Source organism: Rhipicephalus sanguineus, chromosome 2 (assembly GCF_013339695.2).
Source record: "Rhipicephalus sanguineus isolate Rsan-2018 chromosome 2, BIME_Rsan_1.4, whole genome shotgun sequence".
In the NCBI taxonomy this organism is placed as follows: domain Eukaryota; kingdom Metazoa; phylum Arthropoda; class Arachnida; order Ixodida; family Ixodidae; genus Rhipicephalus; species Rhipicephalus sanguineus.
In genome coordinates, this window is record NC_051177.1 from 219,318,235 (window position 1) to 219,342,329 (window position 24,095).

General features: G+C 46.0%; 1 protein-coding gene across 2 annotated transcripts in view; it reads left to right on the forward strand.

Moving 5' to 3' along the window:
• Positions 1–24,095, forward strand: part of LOC119384093 (protein arginine N-methyltransferase 1) — a 93,531-nt gene that overhangs the window by 33,425 nt on the left and 36,011 nt on the right. For both annotated transcript variants that reach the window (XM_037652386.2, XM_037652384.2), the window contains 2 exons: positions 5,098–5,175; positions 14,504–14,710. In XM_037652386.2, the coding sequence (XP_037508314.1) occupies positions 5,098–5,175; positions 14,504–14,710 (285 nt within the window). The remainder of the gene's footprint in view (positions 1–5,097; positions 5,176–14,503; positions 14,711–24,095) is intronic.

The following is a 24,095-nucleotide window of genomic DNA, read 5'->3' on the forward strand; positions in this document are numbered from 1 at the left end:
TAGTCGTGTCCTTGTGCTACCAGCGCTTTTTGGAATGAGCGTGCCTTCTACGTGTTAGTACAAGGGGTGCAAGTGATGTGTTGATATGTTAAACAATGCCTGGAAAAAGCAAATTTCAGACTACGTGGCTCCACCATGACGACTACAAGCACTGGATTGCACCTGACACGACGAATCCGCATCGGGCTAAGTGCAAGCTTTGCGGCAAAACTTTTGATGTGACTGCCATGGGTGAATCCGCTTTAAAAAGTCACATGAAAAGTGCCAAGCATATTGGTGCAATCAAGATGGGGCAAGGGAGTGCGTTGAAAAGCTACCTGACGCCTGTTCCGACAGAGCAGTCCACTACAGCGTCTCCGTTGCAGTCGCCAAGCTTAAATGATGCTTCTAAAACGCACGAGCTTGTCACTGACGCAGAAATTCTTTGGACTTTGAAAGTCGTCACATCCCACTTCTCGTACCGGTCGTCATCCCAAGCAGGGGAGTTATTTCGACGCATGTTTCCGGACAGTGAAGTGGCGAAGGCGTTTTCTTGTGGTGAAAAGAAATGCGCATATGTGACATGTCATGGACTCAGGCCTTTCTTTCTTTCGGCCTTGCAGCGAGAGATAGAACAGTGTGAATTCTTCGTCGTACTTTTCGATGAGTCGGCAAATGACTGTCTGCACAGTAAGCAAATGGATGTGCACGTGACGTGTTGGGACTCCGCCCAGAAGGTGACGACAAGATATTATACCTCCGTTTTTCTGGGACATTCTACAGCGAATGACATTCAGGAAAAGTTGCTAAGCTCGCTTGAGCCATTGCCCCTGGCAAAGATTCTTCAGATATCCATGGACGGTCCCAATGTCAATCTGAAGTTCTTTAAGGGCCTCCAAGAGCACTTGCAAGAACATTACCAAGTTTAGTGTGTGGACTTAGGCACTTGTGGACTTCACACAGTGCACAACGCGTATAGAGCAGGAGTTTCAGCTACTAAATGGGGACTTGATTGCCTGCTGTCTAGTCTAAGCACACTTTTTGAAGATGCCCCAGCACGGAGAGAAGACTTTTCGTCAGTTACAGGCCAGTGCACTTTTCCTCTCAAGTTTGTTGCCCACAGGTGGTTGGAGAATGTCCCTATCATTGAGAGAGCATTGGTGGTGTGGTCTGACATCAAAAAGTACATTGAGGCTGCTAGAAAGAAAGAAGTTAATCTGCCGAAGTGTGCCTCATTCAACAACTTGTTTGAGTTCAGCTGTGATGCTTTGCTGCCAGAAAAGTTGAATTTTGCGTTGTGTGTGGCAATGGCACTCAAGCCTTTTCTGGTAGAGTACCAAACAGACAAGCCAATGGCTTTTTTTCTTGCAAAGGATTTAGAAACTGTTCTCAGGAAGCTGCTGATGAAGTTTTTGAAATGTTCGATCCTCTCTGCCAAAGGAATCGTTGGCCTGCTGAAGGTCGATGTTGATAATGTTGAGAATCATATTCCACTTGAAAAGGTGGATATAGGCTACAAAGCCGAGCAAATTATCAAGAATTCTCGGGTAAGCTCAAGGGATGTGTTTCAGTTCCGGATGGAATGTAAACAGTTTTTGATCAGTGCCACAAAGAAAGTCCTAGAGCGAAGCCCCTTGAAGTTTGTATTTGTTAGGGGCCTTTCTTCACTGGACCCGCGACAGATGTGTTCAAAGCCCGACGAATGCCTTACAGGTTTTAGAAAAGTGTTGGATACCCTCATCGCTGCGGGTAGAATAGCTGAACACTTTCGAGACACTGTGCTGGCCGAGTACACGGAGCTTCTGCACGAGCAGAAACATAAGCTTAGACAATATGACAAGAGTGTTGATAGGCTGGATGAGTTCTACCCTGACCTCTTGAAATTTAGTTCAAGCTACTCTGAGTTATGGACCATCGTAAAACTTTTGCTTGTCCTCAGTCACGGCCAGGCCACAGTTGAACGTGGATTCAGTGTGAACCGACAGGTGTGCGTGGAGAATCTCAAGGACCTTTCCTATGTTTCACAGCGGGTTGTGTGTGATGCGGTTGAGAAGGCAGGTGGTGTTCTGCAGGTTCCAATCACCAGCGAACTGAGGATGGCAGTGTCAGCTGCTAGACACAAGTATGGAGCATACTTAGAAGCCGAGAAGAAGCAAAACCTTGAAGCTTCAAAGCAGAGGAAAAAACAATGCATAGAGGAAGAGCTCGATGGAATGAAAAGAAAGAAAAAAAGGCTAGAATTGACAATTGATGACCTCATGGCTTCTGCAGATGCCTATGCGGAAAAAGCAGAGGCAGCAAACGATGTGGCACACATTGTCAAGTCAAATAGCTTGAGGAAGACGGCAAAGGAGAAGACTGGTGAGCTACACTCGCTCAACGTCCAAATTCAGCAAAAGCTTCTGGAGCTCGCCTGAAGTGGGCAGCCGCTAGGTGCTTTGTGCATTTGAAGCAATTCGCATTGTGATATTTGATGAAGCTATCTTTATTTATTTCTATTGCGTGCAATACAAGCAGAATTGCATTGTGATATGTATAAGTGGGCAGCTATAAGGAGCTGCTTCCTGAAGATTTTTGTGCATTTGAAGCAATTTATGTTGTGATATTTGGTAAACATATCTTTATTTTTTATTGTGTGCAATACAAGCAGATTTGTATTGTGACATGTATTTTTCTTTGTGCAATAAATGTCAGACATTTTGAGAGCACTGTTTCAAGATCTTCGACATGGGAAAAAAAATTACCTCTCGAAGAGGGCCTTGAAAATCCTCCTATAGGGCCTTGAAAGTCCTTGAATATCCTTGAATTTTCTCCTTTGAAACCTGTACGAACCCTGTTCTTTCATAATGGTGTTGAGCACCAACACAAGACAAAAGATGAGCGAGAGGACAAAGACCCAATGCATTCTTCCAACTAAAATTTATTTGAAAAGTGGGGAGAAGCAGATTTTGCAGTCTCTTCGCGTTGAGAGTGCAGCATGTATAGTACGAGCCGTCCGCTGATGCCTGCCAAGATGGCAACGATCTGTGCCAGTGATTGTGACTGTGCCTTTATAGTCAAAGTTGTCAGTTGCTGCTCAAGAGCCACACTTCTCTTTCATGCTCCTTCAAGATGGGCGGGGCGTTTCCTGTCTGCTTGAGTAGCATTCGACGGCAGGCTTTGCACGCGGGGGGATGTTATCGCGTGTACCCTCCGAGATGAGCCGGCTCTACTTTAGCCACATTTGTCGTCCCCGCTTGTGTGTTTTTACCCACTGGTAGAACATACGATGCATGGGAAGGCGTCATCGATGTGGGCTTTATACGGAACATGACACAGACTGCAAAAACCCGTCGAGTGTCCATATAATTGCTATCGCAATAAAAAGAGAGTGGGCCATTTCTTGGTGTACAAAGAACATTTGAGCAAACATACAAAATAGTTCCAGCCCCCAAGCGCATTTCGTCACTGTGCCAGGTTTTCCACCAGCAAAGAACTTGTGCGAGTCCTTGTAAACTTTTGCAACACAAAAACTAATTGAGATGTCTTCACGCAAACTTAAGTTTCTCATCACTTAAATATGATTTGTAATGTGTGTGTGCCAAGCTTCAGTACAGTCAACTGCCGATTTTTCGGACGCCCGATTTTCCGGACGTGCTCGAAAATTCGGACGCTTTTGCGGCACCGTCACCAGCCCCATAGACGCCAATGTATTAGAACGTCCAAAATTTCGGACACTGAAACTATTCCACGTCCGATTTTTCGGACTTTCTGCCGAAATTGCAAGTCCGAAAGGCATTATTTGAAGCCTCCACCTCTGCCGCGTCCACCATCTCGTAGGTTCGAACCAGCGCTTTCGCGAGTCTATCTGTTTGCGACAGTAGCAGAGTCCGAAAGTCAGTTTTGCCGCAATGCTGAAGCGTTATGGGGTGAAACAGACCAGAAATTCAAAGGGGCCGCTCTCGCGGCGCCGTGCGGCGATGTTATGGATAAGCAGCGGATTTCCGCTGGCAGCTGGTAAACGCACCAGTACGGCTTAATCGCTGACGACCCTTACGATAAGCATCTTCAGTTAACTGCTCGGTAGTTCATGTGGCCTAGCGCAGTTGCATGCGTACCGCATGCATTTAATAGGCGAGAACCCAAATGCGCCGCGCCGCCATTCCTGCTGCCTCTTTGCGCGAGACCGCTACTTGCGCCGCAACGGACGCGTTGCCTTCACGGACGAAACCAGCTTCGCCATTGCATAGCCCGTGTGCGGTCAGGAACAAATTGCGCATCACGAACCCTGCCTTTCGGTGACGGGCTCGCAGACGCACACGTGTAAGAGTCTTACCTTTCTGTCTAGCCTCGCACGTCACCGGAGGGCTCACATTGACGTGCAAATAAAAATTATTATAAATGCGTGCGTACGATACGGCAACAGTACAGTGACGGCGTCAGCTTAGTTGGCGATGTGCTGCACACAACTAGAAAAGATCGCCTTGACATGGCAGCAAATGCTGCGTATCGGCAGAGATTCGGCGATGTGTGTGCGCATCATTTACATGCGCACACGCATCGGGGAATGCCGGACGAGTCGTCCGCTCTTCTGCCACAGACTGTGTTCCGCGTCATCGTTTTCAAACGCTTCATGCGAGAGAGCCGTAATCTATTCCGCGCTTTGCTGTTAACCAAAATGCCTGATAATTGTACTGGGAGGCATTAAAGCTATTTCGGACGTGGCTGTTGCGATTTGACTGCTTGAGCGGAATAAAAAAGCATGAATTTGTTTTTTCGGACTGCCCGATTTTTCGGACGATTTCGCGGTCCCTAGGGAGTCCGAAAAATCGGTCGTTGACTGTACTGCGTGCCCAGAAACAAGAAAGATCTTAATGGATCCCCCTTTAAAATATGTCGGCTTGTGACGTGACAGCACTTGCAGAAACAGTGAAACGTCAAAGGGTGCCTGCGCAGCCTTTATTAAATGTGTCATGTTGATGTTGCAAGGTGCTATCGATTTGGATGAGTACTCGTGCTTGTTTTTAAAGGCTACGTACACGGGAGGTCCAACCACCCGAACCTGAACTCTACAGTATCTTTTTGTCCTTGATGCAGAATGTCGTATGTGTGCTGTAGCCACCTGCAAACTTTCCACAGGTGGTGCTGGACGTGGGCTGTGGCACAGGCATCCTCAGCATGTTTGCCGCCAAGGCAGGTGCCGCAAAGGTCATCGGGGTGAGTTTTGAGCAGTGGTGATGTGGCCACCCTAGACCTGCACTACAGTAGACTCCCACTAAAACCATTTCAAGGGTCATTTGTTTGCCTTATCAGGAGTTCTCTTTATCAGAGGTGACCCCATATGCCAAGTGAGAAATAATTTTATTTAACAACTACAACTGAAGCACTTTGGTTGGAGTTGTTAATTAAAATATTTCTCTGTTTACCTTCCCAACAGGACACTTCTGTCAAACTTCAGATTCAAATGCCAAGTGTAGTGAAGCACATTTAAAGGGACACTAAAGGCAAATATTAAGTCGACGTTGATTGTTGAAATAACGATCCAGAAACCTCGTAGTGCTACTTTTGTGCCAAGGAAGTGCTTATTTTGGAATAAAATCACGTTTTAGTGGTCCGCATCGCGTTAGTGCACTTCAAATCACACGCCTGAAAGCAGTGTTTCTCACGTCACTGTTGCCGTGCCCAATGTTGCCTGCCTTTACTGCACGGCAGCGCGCACCATTCGGGCATCCGGCAACATCACGTGCATGCGGCATTTTGTCGTACTTCCTTTCAGAGCGACTTTCATGGGTGCGCAAAACACACCCGGCATTACGCGATACCGAAACTACCACTGATACTCGACCGCATGAGCGAAGCAGGGCGCCAGGTGAAGTGCAGTTCGGCAAAAATGGAACTTTTGAACCACGCACGCCGTTCCCTATGGCAATGCAAAAGAGGTTCTTTTTTCCATGAATCAAACAGAAATGAACGAGCAGCATTTTATTACGTCTCTTGATGCACGGGAGGTTCTTTTTTTTTTGTTGTTGCAGCTAGTTTCATTACTAGTGATTAATTGTAGTCTGACTTTCTCAGGTCATCGGGATCACTTCCAAAATGTCCCACTTGTGGCGCTCATCGTGTGATACATTTAGCTTAATTTCTCTGTAAGTAGGGCACTGCTGTTGCTAATATTGTTGTTTAAACGTTGTCATACATTGAGCTCTTTGACTCTGACATAAATTGTTGTTTGCCTTTAGTGTCCCTTTAACAGTGCATGAAATATGACATGACAAATCATTTATTTAGCTCAACCTGATAGAAACTATGCCTTCTAGTAGCGTACTTACACGAAGCACACCTGATTTTGTGGGTTCATAACAAAAAATGCACTGGAATGTACCGTATAAACGCGTGTAAGGGCCGCACTTTTTTTTCAAGAAATGAGGGCCAATTTTCAGGGTGCGGCCCATACACGCGACATTTTTTTTTTTTTTTAAGTAAAAACGCACCAGTTAGCGAACGAAGAGCGTTTATTGCAGTATACGACATTTCTTGCAACATACGTGCTCAATCGTCGTCACTCGGCGAGTCCTCAGACTTGGAGTCCGAGATGAGATGGTGTGTTGCGAAGCGCCGTCACCCCACAAGCAGTCATCTTGCGTGCCATCAAAGCTGTTAGATATCCCGGCGACTTAAAACTTCGGGACAAAATGTCCTTCGACACCGAGCTTCACGCAGATAGGATCCACCCAAGTACAGTCGCCAAGGCCAGTCCCTTCACACGCAGCATGTCCGTTGTAAGTGCAAGACCATCATTCCGCACTTCAGTCACATAGCGGAGCAAGTCTTCTTCCAAATCGGGAAACTTGCACTGCTCTCCTCGGAAAGCGCGCTTAGTGCTGTTGGTGTTTCGCAAGGCTTCTTTTTGAGCACACCAACGTCGAATTTTCTGCCGGCGGCAGGTTTCCCATGCTCGAGAGCATACTCGATCACCTTCAACTTATAGCCAGCAGTGTACCTATTCAGGTACTTGCCCATCTTGCCAAAACGTGAACGCCGTGAAGAAAACAAGATAGCACGAAGGTCATCGAACAGTGCAGAAAACTATACAGCAAATGGCTGGCTGAACTGCACAAACCGAACAACGCGAACGCCATGCTATGGTGGCGCGCGCGCACCATAGCCATGCCAAAGTTGGTGATGCTAATGCCGATATGGATAGCGCCGATAGCGCGTTTGTATAGAGATGTGAGAAGCTAAAGATAAAATCCTGCTTTAACCTTTAGTTGGCTGGTCTATGAATACTAATACAAAAGTTAAATTTTTTAGCCCACTTCACGAACATCTTAACACGAATAAAGTCCAAAAATATATATATTACTCTGGTGACGATGATGATGGTTGCGTTTCCTTGCGCCATCTATCGACTACGCCTAGAAGCTTACGCGCGCGCGCATTTTGAATACGTATTGGTTGAGGAAAGTGTGGGTGCGGCCCTTACGCGGATTTTTTTTTTTTTTAGAATATGCACTTCAAAAAAACGGGGTGCGGCCCTTACACGGGTGCGGCCCTTACACGCGTTTATACGGTATTGCTGCCAGATTTTAACTGGTGCAGTACTGTGACATGATCCTATGTTAATGATTAGAAGAAAAAGGAAGACGCCTTCAGAGAGGGGAAAGTTTATCCTCCCGGCATTTAATTTTTCTTCTGTGGTCCTCTTTTCCTGGTTCTAAGAACACTTCTGGACACGCCTCTCTCACATGCTGTTACCTTGACATAGTCGGTATACACTGAATTGCTTAAGAAAGTCTGCAAGGTTGTCTGTGAGGTACAGATATTTTACCGTTTTTGGCCCGTTGTAACTTTTCCTGGTTGATGTCCAGCTGAAGATCTCCCTTCGCGCTACTCACAATTACGAGAAAGACACCATGCAGCTATGGTTCCGAAACGTCAGGTTCTTACGAGTTTACGCAACTTTGGTTGGAGGTGAAATAATAGTTTTCTCAGCTATATTTATTATGTAAGATAACTTGCCTTTGTCATGCGCTTTCAAAATGAAAGCAGAGCATCACAATTTGCACTCTACTGGGAATGGTTAGGGTTGTCCGTTCTGTCTCTTCCTTTTTTTTTTCTTTAATTTGGGGAGGGGGTGTACAAAATTGGGTGCCATTTTTTCAAGCTGGTAATCGGGAATAAATCTTTCTTTTTCTTTTTTCGTGTGTGTGTGTGTCTCCCTGATGCTACAGACATCACAGAGGCAGGCCGTGCAAAATAGCACGGTGCTTTTTTACTGTCGGAGGTGCGATTTCAGTATTGTTTATTTACGCAAGGCACATCGCACGGATTTTTTTGTCGGCCGTGCGATGTAGTGAGGATACCGCTGCCAAAGCAAAGCAAGTCACTGATGCTGCAAAGAAAGGTAGCCGTAATCAAAGAAGCGGATTCGAGGCTCGATGTTTCCGGATGTCAAAACGTCGCTGATTGGATGGCTGCATTGTGCGAGAGGAGCCAGCCTTCCAGTCACAACATTGACGGAGAAGGCTGATGCTCCTGACTTAAGCGGTGGGCTACACTGATCTCACCTGCAACATCGGCTGGTTTGACCATTTTCTTAAAGGGCCCCTCACCAGGTGACCTAACGAATTTTAGTTAGACATTGGAAGTTGTTGCGAGCCCAATAAGGAGCATTATGGCACAAGAATTTTTCTAATCGGTCCGTTAAAAGCCGAGAAAAAGAATAATTTATAGCGGCGCGAAACCATGATGAGAGGAGGCGAGCTGCAAACCCTTGCCGCTCGCCCCGTGTAGCCTTCGCAAGCCGAATCCCTTCCCTGCCCTCTTCGGCACGCGAGCAGGAGGATCACATAACACCTACGCATGAACACGTCATGCGCACACAATGTCACGAGCGCATGACGTGCCCGAACCAGCCCAAGCCCCCGAGATGCGAGCAGTGTTGTGGCGGTGTTCTTTGCGCTTCATCTCTGCAAGTTTGCCGAATACGCCCTCGCCGATCACTTGGCTTTCAACCTATTGCTGAGCACGAAAGCTGCGACATTTGTACGGACGCGAGACTAGCAGTGTGCCGCATGAACACATAGTTAGACGCGGGAGGATAAATGAGCCTAATGAGCGCTGGAATGCGGTAGAAAATTAGTTTCCTTGTAAAGGGTGGCGTCTGCACAATGCGCAAAGCGCGAGAACACGAACGTGTGCGAAACGGAGGTAGACTAGTCTTTAATCTCGCTGCGATTCGCAGTAAAAATTAAAAACGAAAACACACACATTCCATTTGTGTGTTTTATTATTACTCTCAAGTTTTATTCATCTATTCAAGCAACAAATTACACAAACTACACGTCGTGTCAAATATTTATCGCAGTGTCATGTGCTACTGTTGGCGACGTCAGAGCACAGTCGTCTACAAAGAGGACCGACGTCACGGCACTACCATCTACGTAGGGCCATTCTCTCATGTACGTCATCCCCTCATTCTCTGGGCGCGCGGCCGCGAGAAGAAGGGCAAGCAGCATTCAGCTTGAAATTTGACACATTTCTGGGGCGCGTAGCGTTGCAAATTTTGGCAGACGTGATCGTGAACGCCCAGTGTATACATTGCGCTCGTCAGCTCGAAATTGTCAAACCTGGTGAGGGGCCCTTTAAGCGAAACAACGTGGCGTCACACACGGTGATCGCGGCACTGTCGATGCAGCTACTCAAAGGGTGACAACATCAGCCAAAACAAGAAACATGCTTCGCTTGATGTGAAATAAAGCAGCGGGGACATTCGGCACTTGCAATGTGTTAAGCAACTCGAGAAAGCATTGCTAGGTGCAAGTGTTACTGAGAAGCAGACCAGCGTTACTCAGTCTTTCTGCACTAAATAAAAAGGCAGTGCCGGAAAACACAGCTCGTTGATAGCTCTGGTGTGTCATTATTTTTCTTTGAAACCTTTACAAAGAGCCAGTTAGGCACTCCTGTTAAGAAACTTTTCAGTAGAGATAACATTTTTAGGTAGAACTGCACGTCTCAATGGAACTTGCGCAAGTTTGCTTATCTCGGAATTTTTTCTGGTTTTTACTACTTCAAGTTAACGAGATATTACTGTATTATTAAAGTTAACTTCCTGGACATGCATTATTCTTTAATATTAAACATTACGAAAGCAAAAGCTGTCCAGCTTAGGCCTAGAAATCAGCCTTCCCTTTTGCACCTCGGAACTTCAGATAGTACCACATGTTAAATGTCTCGGGTGTAATTTTTGATGAACGTATGTCATTGAATGCACGCATAGAAGAGCTGTCTTTGAGTGTATCCAGTATAACCGGAATTTTGTCTAGGGTACATTTCTTGCTTTCTGAAAAAGTTAAACTTCTCATCTACAAATCCTTGTTTTTATCGTACATAAACTACAGTCGAACCTGTTTACAGTATAACCTCATTACAATAGACCTTCATAGTGAAGAGGATTTTGGTCTGTTGTAAAGGGAGTACGTAAAATCCCAGTACTGTTACAATTATGTAAACGCTGAAGAGGTCTGTTATAACCGGAGAGAATTACAAGTCACAAACGTGGTCGAATAACGGATTTATTCTTAATGGGGGGCGCAGCTTTCTTGCAGTGGAAACAAAAATCGATTTTCTGAAAGTCACATTTTCTGTTCCTGTAGCCCTTTTTCTATTTGATTGCAAAATATCTTCACTGAAAACTACACAGAAGTGTTGTAAAAAAATTGCTGCGCCTGCCGAGGTGGCAAAAGTTAATGTGGAAATCGAAAAAAAAAAAGTGTTTTAAAAAAAATTACCGTATAAACGCGTGTAAGGGCCGCACTTTTTTTTCAAGAAATGAGGGCCAATTTTCAGGGTGCGGCCCATACACGCGACATTATTTTTTTTTTAAGTAAAAACGCACCAGTTAGCGAACGAAGAGCGTTTTTGCAGTATACATTTCTTGCGACATACGTGCTCAATCGTCGTCACTCGGCGAGTCCTCAGGCTTGGAGTCCGAGATGAGATGGTGTGCTGCGAAGCGCCGTCACCCCACAAGCAGTCATCTTCCGTGCCATCCAAGCTGTTAGATATCCCGGCGACTTTAAAACTTCGGGACACAATGTCCGTCGACACCGAGCTCCACGCAGATAGATCCACCGAAGTACAGTCGCCAAGGCTAGTCCCTTCACACGCAGCACGTCCGTTGTGAGTGCAAGACCATCATTCCGCACTTCAGTCACATAGCGGAGCAAGTCTTCTTCCAAATTGGGAAACTTGCACTGCTCTGCTCGGAAAGCGCGCTTAGTGCTGTTGGTGTTTCGCAAGGCTTCTTTTTGAGCACACCAACGTTGAACACACTTCTCGTTAACGTCGAATTTTCTGCCGGCGGCACGTTTCCCATGCTCGAGAGCATACTCGATCACCTTCAACTTATAGCCAGCAGTGTAGCTATTCAGGTACTTGCCCATCTTGCCAAAACGTGAACGCCGTGTAGAAAACAAGCTAGCACGAAGGTCATCGGACAGTGCAGAAAACTACAGCAAATGGCTGGCTGAACTGCACAAACCGAACAACGCGAACGCCATGCCAAAGTTGGTGATGCTAATGCCGATATGGATAGCACCGATAACGCGTTTGTATAGAGATGTGAGAAGCTAAAGATAAAATCCTGCTTTAACCTTTAGTTGGCGGGTCTATGAATACTAATAAAAAAGTTAAAATTTTTAGCCCACTTCATGAACATCTTAACACGAATAAAATAAAAAAGTATGATGGTTGCGTTTCCTTGCGCCATCTATCGACTACGCCTAGAAGCTTACGCGCGCGCGCATTTTAAATACGTATTGGTTGAGGAAAGTGTGGGTGCGGCCCTTACGCGGATTTTTTTTTTTTTTTTTTTAGAATATGCACTTCAAAAAAACGGGGTGCGGCCCTTACACGCGTTTATACGGTATTGCTCTGCAAGGGCACAACCGGGCGCTGCTATTCTGGGCTCGTTGGAAAGAGCATTTCTCCTTATTCAAATTCCCCGCTTCAGCTAGCTCCTCCATTCAGAAACAAGCATGTTTCTTCTGTGCACCTTTCTAATGAAGTTACTCACCTGGACTGTTGTCAATATGCGTGACCGCGCAAAAGTGTGCTGCCTTGCCCCGAGCGCCCCGCTTCTACTCACTGGGCTGTGTGTTCCGGCGCTTAACTACCGAGTGGCATTCATAGCGACGTTGACTCTCAGCTTCTTTGTTGTGCGTAGCGTGTTCCTCCGGTCGCTGCAGTTTTCGTCTCAACGCTGCTGCGTGTGGTCACCTATGCGCGCGTTTGCCGTCGGTGAGCACCTTGTGGCGTCAACTATACTCGGCGACAACTTATCTTGGCATTGGAGCGAAGGCTACGGAGGCGGGGCATCCGCACATTTGTGTTACTACGCAAGTAGTTCAGCATCTTGCAGCCGATTTCAGTTCCAGTTTCGGTTTCGCTTGCTCGCATCGCTAGAGCGTTTAGCACCACGTCTACATGCAGAATGGGAACATCAGTGTGCGTAGATGCGTCTACCTACTGTACTGTTTATTGTCACATGGTTGTTACGTTGACGAAGGCAGCAGTGTGTCGAAGATGAAACTCTTTATTTGGCCAAACTTGTGGGCGGGAAACGAGTCAGAGCGTCGTCCGTCAATAATTCTGACAAGTCGTAAAGCGTGTCGGCTTTTATACATGTTCTATCGAATGTTCCAGTGTTATCGCTGGTGGCCACGTAATCTCTAAGACTATTCGCGTACCGCGCGCAATCTTAACAGAAAGATCTAAAACAATCGTGCCGCTTCTGGAACATCGCATCGCGGTCGGGCCCGCAGAGCTTCAGCCTTGATACGCTTAACTGTTCGCTCACTCACTCCGGTGAGCTCGGCGACTGTCCGGCACACTGCATTTGCAGACAAGTCACGCTGACGACGCCTCACTCCAGCGATGACAATGCAGAGAACTTGCGTGGTCTGGTTTAGCCACTTTCTGTCACATTTAGAGTACAGCTTCTTCGGAGAACGAAACGGCGAGTTTGCAGCCGCACACGGTTCAGGCCAACGAACAGGCGGTATCGCTGACGCCATGTTTACTGAGACTCTGAGAGAGCTGGCGTGAGGAAAATGTGGTGCAGGCGTGAAGAAAACGTGGTGCTGTCCAAGAAATAAAGACCGAAACAAACTTGAAGGTTACAATAACATTTTTTCACGAATGGCTTCCCATACGCGTTCTCTTTTTATAATGAAGAAATCTTTATTTATTCGAGCTAGGTAACTTTTCGAATTAGAAAATAAATATAGGTACTATTTCTTGGCGCGCGTGCATGCAGGCACTTTGGCTCTGTAGCTTCCACAGTGGTGCCAAGAAAAGTTGTCGCGGAGTATAGCTTCCTGCATGCGACGGACGCGTCTCTGCGATTCTCTAGCGCATGGGTCCTCAAACTGGGTTCCACGAGCGGCCAGAACGAATGCAACCCGCTCCCGTTTTATCCTCATTAGCAACTAATTTATTTATTCAGACAAGTAAATTTGCATTACAATTAAAGTTAATACATTGTTAGCCAGTTTCGCTCTGTTTCACTTGTATTGCTTTCTTTATGTGTGTACGTATGTGTATATGCATATATTTATGTATGCATATATGCAGTTTTGTTAGCTCTAATTTTTGAGATATTGTGTTCTGTCTGATCTGTGTTATATCGTTACTAATGTTTTTTTTTTTTTTTTAATTTATTGGGCTATATTACTGTTATGTTCGGTTCACTTTGAACTAGACTTGTTTTCCACTCTGTACATTGTTTTATTGCCCTGTACACATGCCTATCCCTGCCATTTTTGACGGGGTCGTGGTCCTGGGGAAGATTGTGAAGAGCCTTTCTGACCCTAGCCCTCAGCATCGCAAATGATAGAATGTTGGAATCAATAAAGTTTCAGAGTTTCTGCCGCAACTGCTGCAGACAGAACATTGGTAACCAGCACCTCCCATTATGAACCGTGGGGGCAAAAAATAAAATCTGCATATTGCCGTGAAGTATCCTTCCTTCATAATCATGAAGAGATACCATGAAGGCAACTTGCTTACTGAAATTTGGGCATAATCTGCGCTCGGACTTTAGCTTTGAATTTTCTATGTAATTTGTGCATGTTATAGGCAAGAAAATATGTTCACTCTGTGTGTGGCCAAGTATGTCCGAGTCGGTGAGAGTTCGATGCAAGAAAAAAATAATAATGCATACGCTTGCCAGGATGAGTCATGGTCGTCAGATCTTCCTTACATTTATGGTCTGTAAATGAAATTTTGCAACGCTACACAGACGTTGGTGCATCCCATCAATTCTGTACAGCGGGATTTGAATGTAGAGAAAACAATTCCTGTTTGAGATGCTTTTCTGCATCCTTGAAAAAACCATTGACAGGGGTTTGAAAGTTCCTCAAAACCCTTGAATGTGAAACCTTTATGAACCCTGTATAATTCATTTGAAAAAAAAGGACTCGCCCCACTTTTCTCTCAGTATTGAAAAAAAAAAAAATGTCCTTTGTAATGCTGTGCTTTGCAGATTGAGTGCTCGGGTGTGGTGGAGCATGCCGAGCGCATAGTGCACGAGAACGGCATGGCCAACGTGGTCACCATTGTCAAAGGCAAGGTGGAGGAGGTGACGTTGCCTGTTGACAAGGTGGACATCATCATCTCCGAGTGGATGGGCTACTGCCTCTTCTACGAGTCCATGCTGGACACCGTGCTCTACGCCCGTGACAAGTGGCTCGTAAGTATTTTCAATTACTGCTAGTGTCAGAATTGAAGCGCACTTTGACAGAGATAGCTGTTCCCACCATCCTAGAAAGGTAACAGTCTATGGGAAAACTGGTTCATTTGTACCTGAACGGTTAGCATGCATGAAATCGATAGTTGGTCGGAAACCCGTCTGGTCAGGAACAGACATGAAGACAATTAAAACAACACTCTGACCACAATTACAAGCAAATAAAAGCACGATGCAAATAAAGCTTGACGAAGCATGCATATTGAAAGGGTTTGCAGCGCAAGCACGGTAGTCCTGAAGGAAAGGTTTAAAAGCGAGGAGCAGAAAACAAAGAGGGACGACACGAGTGTTAGCATGCGCCCCAGTGGTCACCTTGTGTGCCGAGTTGGAGCTTAGGGTACACTAAATAAATCTGAGCATGGCAGAGACTGCCATTAGACAGTAGCTTGGTACGAGTGAATCATGGTCTTATTATTAACCCTTGCAGTGATGCACTCGAACTTTGGGATATCAAAGTTGATGGGACTTCACAAATTCGCAATGATAGGTCTAGAAACGGTAGTTGTTTTTCTTTTGCTATCTCATGTATGAATTTCACCTAACCACATGTGCTGGATGTACAGCCCTAGATCAGAAAAACCCTTACTCCTCTACAAGTCGGGGCATTCAAAAATCGTTAAAAACGGAATAGCAGTGTCGTGTCTTGAAGGGGCCATGTGAAGTCCTGCTTTCACTTAATAAAAGAAAGTTTTTCTGAACAAGTAAGTAGACTCTCAGTAAACGAAAATCTGTTAAACGGAACTGCTGCTTAAACGGAACTGCTGCTTAAACGGAACAACTGCATCTAATATAATTGGTTTCATACTTGGATTCTGCACTCCTGTTCATCTCTCAGTAAACAGAACCCCTGTTAAATGGAACAAATTTTCTTGGTCCCTTCAGGTTCCGTTTAACGAGAGTCTACTGTAGCTAGGTTAACTTCAGCAGGTTTCCCAGAACTGTTTATCACCAGAGCGGTTGATAAACTTATACGAATAGTAAAGGGTTTGCATTCATCTTCAAGGAACAGCCAAAAAGCGCTGTGCAGTTGTGCCTTATGTTCATCATTTTTCTAATGCTTTGAAGAATGTTGGCAGCAGGTATGACATTGATGTTGTTTTCAGCACTCTGATAAAAGTGCAACAGTTGTGCCAGGCTGTTGCCAAAAAGTTTAAAGGAGCACTGACATCAAATTTCAAGATCGAGATGTGCCCATCATTCGATCGCTTGGTATGCATAGGTCTTCTTGGCCAAATTTGAACAGCATCCGTCGCATGGAAGTTATTTTAATTCGATGTCAAACAGCGTAGGAGAAAAAACAAAAAATCGGCTGCCCTGCAACATCGACACTAGTGCTACGTGTTCGGTGTGATACATTGCACAAAAATCACCCTGAGTGACGATACGCTAGTAACAATGACGTCGACGATCTCTGAGTGTGTTTGGAGCCGACTGCCAGCCATGCTTTCACTCTCTTTGCTGTGTCGAAGCGTGCGGCGTGAAGCGTTGTCGGGCTGCTCTCGAGGTAGTTTTCGTGAGGGGTCACGCGCTTAACAGGTTTAACCCATACCGAGGCACCCACATACTTTCAATCTCTACCGCGCGCGGGGCCCCGATTTGAAAACCGCGCTTTCTACGTCACCACAGCTTGAGTGCAGGTGGTCTTTGACGCTCCCCGCATGGGTCGCTAGTTTCTTGTGGTTTTTAGGCGGGCGTTTTGAAGTGACGCTAAAATGGTCACAATTAACTACGCTAGAATTAGTTATACGATACGCTAGAGCATTTACGATTTAACTTAGGGATTACCAGACCCAAAGCTACAAATTACAATAAAAAAGTCACCAACAAAAATTTTGCTGTCAGGGGTCCTTTAACTTAAAGAGAGAGAAAATGTAGTTGTGGGCTGAAAGAAGGATCGAAGTTCATAAGGTGCAGAGAAGGGGGGTTGTTTATCGGATATTGCTAACTTGTGGAAATATGTATATTGGACAAACGGGTCACTGCATCAACACACGTCTAAGAGAACATAAGAAATTCTTTGGGGAAAGAAACCTTTTCGCACTTGTCCAATCATTGCAAATCATGTCAATGTAATCTTGTTTTCAGTGACACAAACATTTTGTTTGCTCACAGTGATAAACATACACGTGAACTCACGGAAGTGTTCCATATAAGTGGGTGCGGGAAAAAGTGTACCAGTCAACCATCGGTGGCGCTTACTCATAAAGAAATGTCCTTTTTGAATTGTGTTTCACTTGTTGTATTCTGCCCATATGCCTCTTGACTAGCTCCGTGCATGCTTTGTGATTTTTATTTGTGCCTATATGTTTAGTCCCTTTCAAAAATTAATCAGTTGTCAGTAAGCGCTCGTTTTTACCTTCTTTCTGTGGGTCCCTGTCTTTTGTGCGCGCTAAAAAAACTTTTAAACATGAATTCATACCAACTCGCCCAGCTATCAGTTTTACTGCAACTGTACTGAGTGATGGGAATGGCCATACCGTATTTGCACGTACCGTATTTACTCGATTCTACCGCGCCCTCGATTGTAACGCGCACCCGTTTTCCGCGACGAAAAAAAAAAAAAAGTAATACATCGATTGTAACGCGCACCCATTTTTAGTGAGAGAAAAGAACAAAAAAAGTCCGTAGGAGTCAAACTTCGCACATTCAGAAGAACAAGCATTTGGGTTTTAAAGAACTAAAGTTTCAAAAAAGTAAAACACAAAGTCAAAAAGCAGGCCTTGCCGCTAAAACTGTCACCACTACGGCGGCGATACGAGTCGCGTAATGGATCAGTCCTCGTCGCTGTCGGACAACTCCTTGTCGCTGTCAACGCTCTTCGATTTCGGGAAACCGGCCCTGCTTTGGTCCACTGAAACCTTTTCGTGAAGCTTTGCTGTAAAAAATCTGCTTCTGTTTGCGCCAGTCTCGCACGCACGTTTCGGGAACTCCGAACTATATCCGAACGACTGCGATGCGGCCCGATTTCCGTCCGTCTCTCTGCACATGTAATAACTATTCTTTTAAATGCGGCATCGTGGTACACTCGTCGAGTATTTGGAGTCGGCACTTCCATGCCGTCGATGCGAACGCAGAACGGGATGACATCTCAGCACACGTACGAACTTACGAACTGAAAAAATGGCAGAAATCGTAGGAGGCGGCCATTTTGAAATGTCGATGGCAATACGATAACCGAGTTTTTTTTTTTTTTCGGTACTCGATTCTAACGCGCATGTGATTTTTGGACTCGTTTTTCCGGAAAAAAGGTGCGCGTTAGATTCGAGTAAATACGGTAAATAACGCGACCGCGAATATAACGCGAGGGGGGTACTATCAGCCTGGACGAAAAAAAAAAGAAAGTTTATTACGATTATAACGCGAAGTGATGCAACTGTAAACAGCAGTCAAAAAGTGGTCGCGCGCAGGGCTTTATTTACATTTACATCCGTCGGAAATGCTAGAACCACTAGCTCGCCTGATTACTCTTCCTCGCTGCTCGAGTCTTTGTCGCTGTCGGCAAAAACCGCGTCGTCGTCCGTGCCGTCCAGGCTGTTCGAGAGGCAGCACTTCAGGAATGCCCGTGACACTATTGCCGACGGCAGGGCCTCCCAAGCATTATGAATCCATCGAGCGACCTTGCTCACTGACGCTCGCTTCATGCGACCCGATGGAGTCAGTTGGCGATTGCTAGCCTCCAGCCACTGCTCGTATTCCCATCGTACGAGATCCTTGAAGGGCTTGTTTATGCAGACATCCAGTGGCTGGAGCTGCGAAGTCATTCCTCCGGGAATGACAACAAGGTCGGTGTTAAACTTGCGGAGCGCTTCTTTGACCTCATCGGTCAAGTGGCCTCTAAATGCGTCTAGCGCAAGCATAGCTGGAGTGTTGAGGAGCGCACCCGGACGTCTTCCCCACACAACACGGATCCACTCTTTCATCATGGTACTGTCCATCCAGCCCTTCTCGTTGCACCTGACGTACATCCGGGGCGGGAATGTCTCGTTCTTTGGGAGAGTCTTTCTTTTAAATATGAGAAAAGGCGGCAGCTTGCGGCCGTCCGCCGTGCACGCCAGCATCACCGTCACCCGAGTCTTCTCGCTGCCCGTTGTGCGGACGCGTACCTCCTTGGTGCCGAGTTCGTCGATCACGTAGCCAGCCGGAATGTCCAAAAAGATTGGCGTCTCATCCGCGTTTCCGATCTGGCCTACGGGGTACTGCTTCTCCCTCCTCATCTTAATTACATACCGCTGAAACTCAATTAGCTTCTCTTCGTACTCCGCCGGAAGCTTCTGGCAAATCGAAGTCCTTCGGCGAAGCGAGAATCCCGCACGACGCATGAACTTCTGCACCCACGAGCGACTGGCCTTAAAGGTGTCACGGGGCACGCCCGCCTCACGTGCAAGCTCCCTTGCCTTGATCTGCACAAGTTCGGCATTGACAGGCAGAAAATGGCCGCGACGTTGGCGCACGAATTCTGCTAGGTCCTCTTCAATTTTCAGGAAACGGCCGGTCTTGGGCCCACGGAACGCCTTGCGAGTCGGTGCAGCTTGGAAGATGCGGTCACGGCACTTCCTCCAACCTCGAACGGTTGACTCCGTCACTCCGAGATGCCGCGCCGCACTCGAATTTCCCCTCTCTTCGGCCAGCAGGATCGCCTGTTTTTTAAACGCGGCAGTATATTGAGTCCGCTTGTTCATTATGACAGGCAATGCGGAAGAAAGTGCGTTCCGAACACAGCGACGAGCGAGCGCGAGGCGTAAGGAGGCGAAGTTATTCCGAAATGATTGTTATCCACGTGTTGCCACTGTGGCTCCCATAGCGCTAGCGGCACAATGCGATCGCCGCAGCATACCGTAGTGGCGCCTGCGTCGACTGCGATACGCACGAGGTTTCCGTATTGAGCGGCGGTGTTCCGAGACGCCAGGCAGGCGTCGGCGACACGGTGCCTTCCCGCGCGCGGTCACCGGAGGTGCAAGTAGGAATAAAATGTGCTATATGGTGTGACGAACCCGCCAAGTCCCTGGAACGTGCGGCGCACGCTACAGGGACGAAGATTTTTAAACAAAAAAAAAAGCTCGAAAAAATTTCGCGCTATATTTGTGTTATTTTTGTCACGAACCCGAATATAACGCGAGGCGCCTATCTAACTCGCAAATTTTTGGAAAAAAACTCGCGTTATATTCGTGTAAATACGGTACTTATTGTTAAATATTATTTCAGAAGAGCAGCCACATGCCATTTTTTAGTTTTTTTACCCAGCGTCAAATAATCTACTTAGGCTCCGCTTCCTGGTTTTCAGTGCCTATCATGCACTCGATGAGCAAGAGATTTATGGGGACAAAGAGGATTGCGTTAATCACGTGCACATGGCTGTGGCATTGTGCAATTTTATTTCAAAGAGCAGAGCTTCTGGCCTTCAGAGCATTGGTGCAAAAGGACCAACTCACCTTATTACGCAACTGAAAGCACTCACGGGAGATTTGGGTGGCATGCACAAGGCAGTGACGGAAACCCACCAGCACATCACCTCCGGTGACACTGTTGTGAACCATTCATTTTGCCCAACGGATCCGAACTCGTGATGCCATGAAAATGCTGCAGAGGCTAGGGGTGGGCCAGCACCGAAACACCCTCGCAACCTGCCTCCTTGAGTTTGCCAGGCCTTGCTCCCTATACAGTATAGACCGCTTATAACGTAAGTCGCCGGAGTCGCGAATATCCGCACTATAAGCGGTACCGCACTATAACCAAAACAACCTTCTTCAAAGTCTGCACTTGCGCAAAACATGTTGAGCATGTAGCCTCGCGTGTCCGATAATCGACATATGCGATTTGGGGCGCTTACAACCACTTAAATCTCCGAATGTTCAAAAATTAACCACCAAAGACAGGGCGTGCAAACAAGGACACAAGAAAGAAGTCAGGACACCACAAACGCCGACTAACAACTGCTAGTCCTTGGAGGAGCTGCCTTAGATGATAGTCACTGCAAAACCCTAGCCTTAGGTCCTAAATACTGTTTTAAGCCGAACCTGAAACCAATAGACGTTTTAAGTTTGCCGCGTACAATCACTAGACTTGTTCCTGAAGAAGAGCGCTCCCACTGCATTTCAGACTTCGTTGCTAGTACCAAGGGTTCTAATGAGCATCTCACGTGCTGTGATCGTATCCGGCCTTTGGTTAATTACTGTGTCGAAAAGAAACTCAGGCCAGTAATTTCAGATAAGGAAGGGTATTTTGTAATTATGCCGGACAGTTTGTTCTCAGAAAAAGCATTAACAGCCATAGAAAAGAATTTTAGGACGGTAAAACTTAAGCCATCGGTAGTCGGGCAACGTGCTATCGACCTTTTGTTAAGACATAACCTTGAGAGAATAGCGTGTAATGTCAAGAAGGCTAAATCACTTACTTTAGAATTGTTTTTTTCAGCCAAAACACATAAGAACGAGATCCCATTTCGAGCAATCGTTTCAGAGCAAGGCACCTGGCAAGTCGCTGTATCTAGTTATTTGCAGAACTGCTTAACCTCTTTGAGTTTTTCAGGCCCTTTTCGTATGCGTAATTCTCAGGCGCCAGTTCAGTTTCTCTCGGAGGAGAACCCCGGCTGTTGTAAAGCTTTTAGTATGGATATTGAAGACCTGTATTATTCTTTGCCACATGAGGAGTTGTTAAATTGTGTTAACGAATGCATTAACGAACAAGCGCACCAGACGGTTTTCACCGATAAATGTGTTTCTACCGGGGCATTTCTAGAAATCCTTTCCATGTATTTAAAGTCGACGCTTGTAGGTTGGAAGGAAGGCGTTTATTTGCAGAAATCAGGGATATGTATTGGTTCTAAGGTTGCTCCGGTCCTTAGTGATTTATACCTTAGCAAGATTGACAATCTTTTGGAAGGCGCCTTAGGTAATTCGGTTATTAAGGTTTTTCGTTATGTGGACGATTACTTGATCTTTTGTAGTGGTGAGGACTTTGAAAAGGTGGTAACTTCCGTGAGCGAAAAATTTGAAATTAATGGAGGTGGGCTGAGCTTTACTAAAGAGGTGCCTCAGAATAATGGAATACAATTTCTAGACATTTCCTTAACGTTCCAGAAGAACCACGTGTGCTGGCAGTATTCTCCTAGATCTTCCAAACCGCTGTTACATTTTTCGTCGAAGCACTCGAAGGTTGTAAAAAACGGCATCGCCATGTCTTGCCTTAAGTCAGCCCTCACCAAGTCGCGTGACGCCAAACCTACACGCGAAGAAAAGGTGTTCAACCAGTCTCAAGTCAAGCCAAGTCGATAATTGATGTCCATGGCGATGCTGCGTTTGAGCTTCACTTTTGTTCCGAATTGTTCTTTTTTCGTTTTCGAGCCTCGCCAGCGGCCCATAAGTCGCCGAATTATCCGATTTGCGGTCAAATCTCTCCGAAATAACGATCGCCCCAGTCTCATAGACTGATGCATATATTTACAGGGACCAGATGACGTGTCCGAATTAACCGATTTTCCGAATTAACGAGCTTTTACTGTATTCTTAGATTGATCCAGCTGTTTACGCTTTGCTTTTTTTTCTCAAAGTGAGCCTTTTACTCGCCCTGCTTATTTGGTGCCACGATATTGTCACGTGGTTGTGACGGTGAAGAATACTAACTCAAGCTGGTAAAGAAAGAACTCTTTATTGGTTGAACCTGTACCTAGAAAAAGAAGTAGCACCGACAGCGCAACAATTGCAGTGAGCACGGTTGTCGAAAATCTGATCGTTGGTTGAACACGTCGTCTTTTGTATGCAAGTGATTAGTGTCAATACTGCAGCTGAACTCCATCACACATGTTGTGCTGTCAAGAATGTTCGGCAACATTCAGTCGAGGCCTGAATGCAGTGGGCCTAGCGATAGTGCATGTCAGCTTTAACAGTGACAGCTGTTCAAAACATGGGTCAACATCTAAATCTCTTAGGACAGCTACAGCTGTAATTCTTTTTTGCTAAGTGATGCTAAAATGCATAAAGCTTATAGTGCTGCGAGCAGACTTTTTCTTTTTTCCCTTATGAATTTTTTATCTGCTTTTGTTCATGCTTATTGGTAGCTGTGGTACTATAAACATTGAACTCTGATGAGTGCCTGCATTGCTAATTGTTGGATTTAAAAACTGTCTGCAGTACTTCAATCCTTATACATTGTGCTTTGCACTTACGCATTAAATATAAATTTCTGCCCCCTTTATTATTTATCTCGATAATTATTTGTCACCAAAAAACTGTTTGCACTTTTAAAATCAGCACACGAAGATACATGTACCTGTGATTTTTAAATTGAATTTGGTTCACAAATACAGGGATTCCACTCCTGTGTCAAAACGTGTGCAGCTAGATCTTGGGGCCACCAAAGTCACAGCCACGGACCAAGGATTATTCTGCAGATGAAGCCCTGATCTGTTTAAGCGCTGGCATGATGCATGGTGCCAATGTAGCTACTCTTATGCATGTAGGCTTGATGGCAAAATGCGTTCTCCGCAGAGGCTCGTGACTTCTAGGCCAATCGGTGGCGATGAAGTGTGGTGGCAATTCATCGGCCGATTTCATTTGTTCCAGAAACATCGCTGGTAGCTCGTTTAAAGGGGCCCTGCAACACTTTTTCAGCGTGGTCAGAAAATGCTGCCGATCTGCAGTTGAGGCTCCTGAAAACACACAAGCCAAACATTATAGCGCAGTACGCGGCCTGGGATTCACAATTAATTCTCAAAGTCAGCTTGAAATCATTCCCTCTTCCTTCTGCAAATGATGCCATATACCCAAATTCACGGCCATTGGCTGATTTGAGCATCGTGGGCCGCATACAGTAGAAAGCCGCTGTTACGTTCCCGGGCGCTTCGTTTTCCTGACTGTTCCATCGTTTTCGACCAGCCCCAGCACAGCTCCCATAGGATCGAATACATTTGGATCCCCGCTGTTACGTCGCAAGTGTGGGACCATTCCCGCATTGTACGTTGCGTACCGGCCCTCCGAGACGGCCACATTGGCTTTTCACTTTACTTGGCTTGGTCCGCTTGGTGGCTTGACGATCGAATTAGCCGCCAGAAGCAGTGACAGCTGTGATGCATTGTTAAGTTCTGCCACCAGAAACGCAACCTCAAAGACCTGTATTTTTAATCTAAACATGGCATCTATGAGGTGCATGGGTGCTAAAAATTCGTTTTGATGCATTTAACAAAAGTACGGACTTCGAGACTAGTTTTTGTTGGCCGGAGTCATCCTGTTTGCGCAGCCAGCGCCTGCTAGGCATTGGCGGAGCCAACAACTTCATCGGCCGTAACAGTGCTGAATTTATTGCGGAGATTAGCGCGCAGGGACGACGCCAAAAG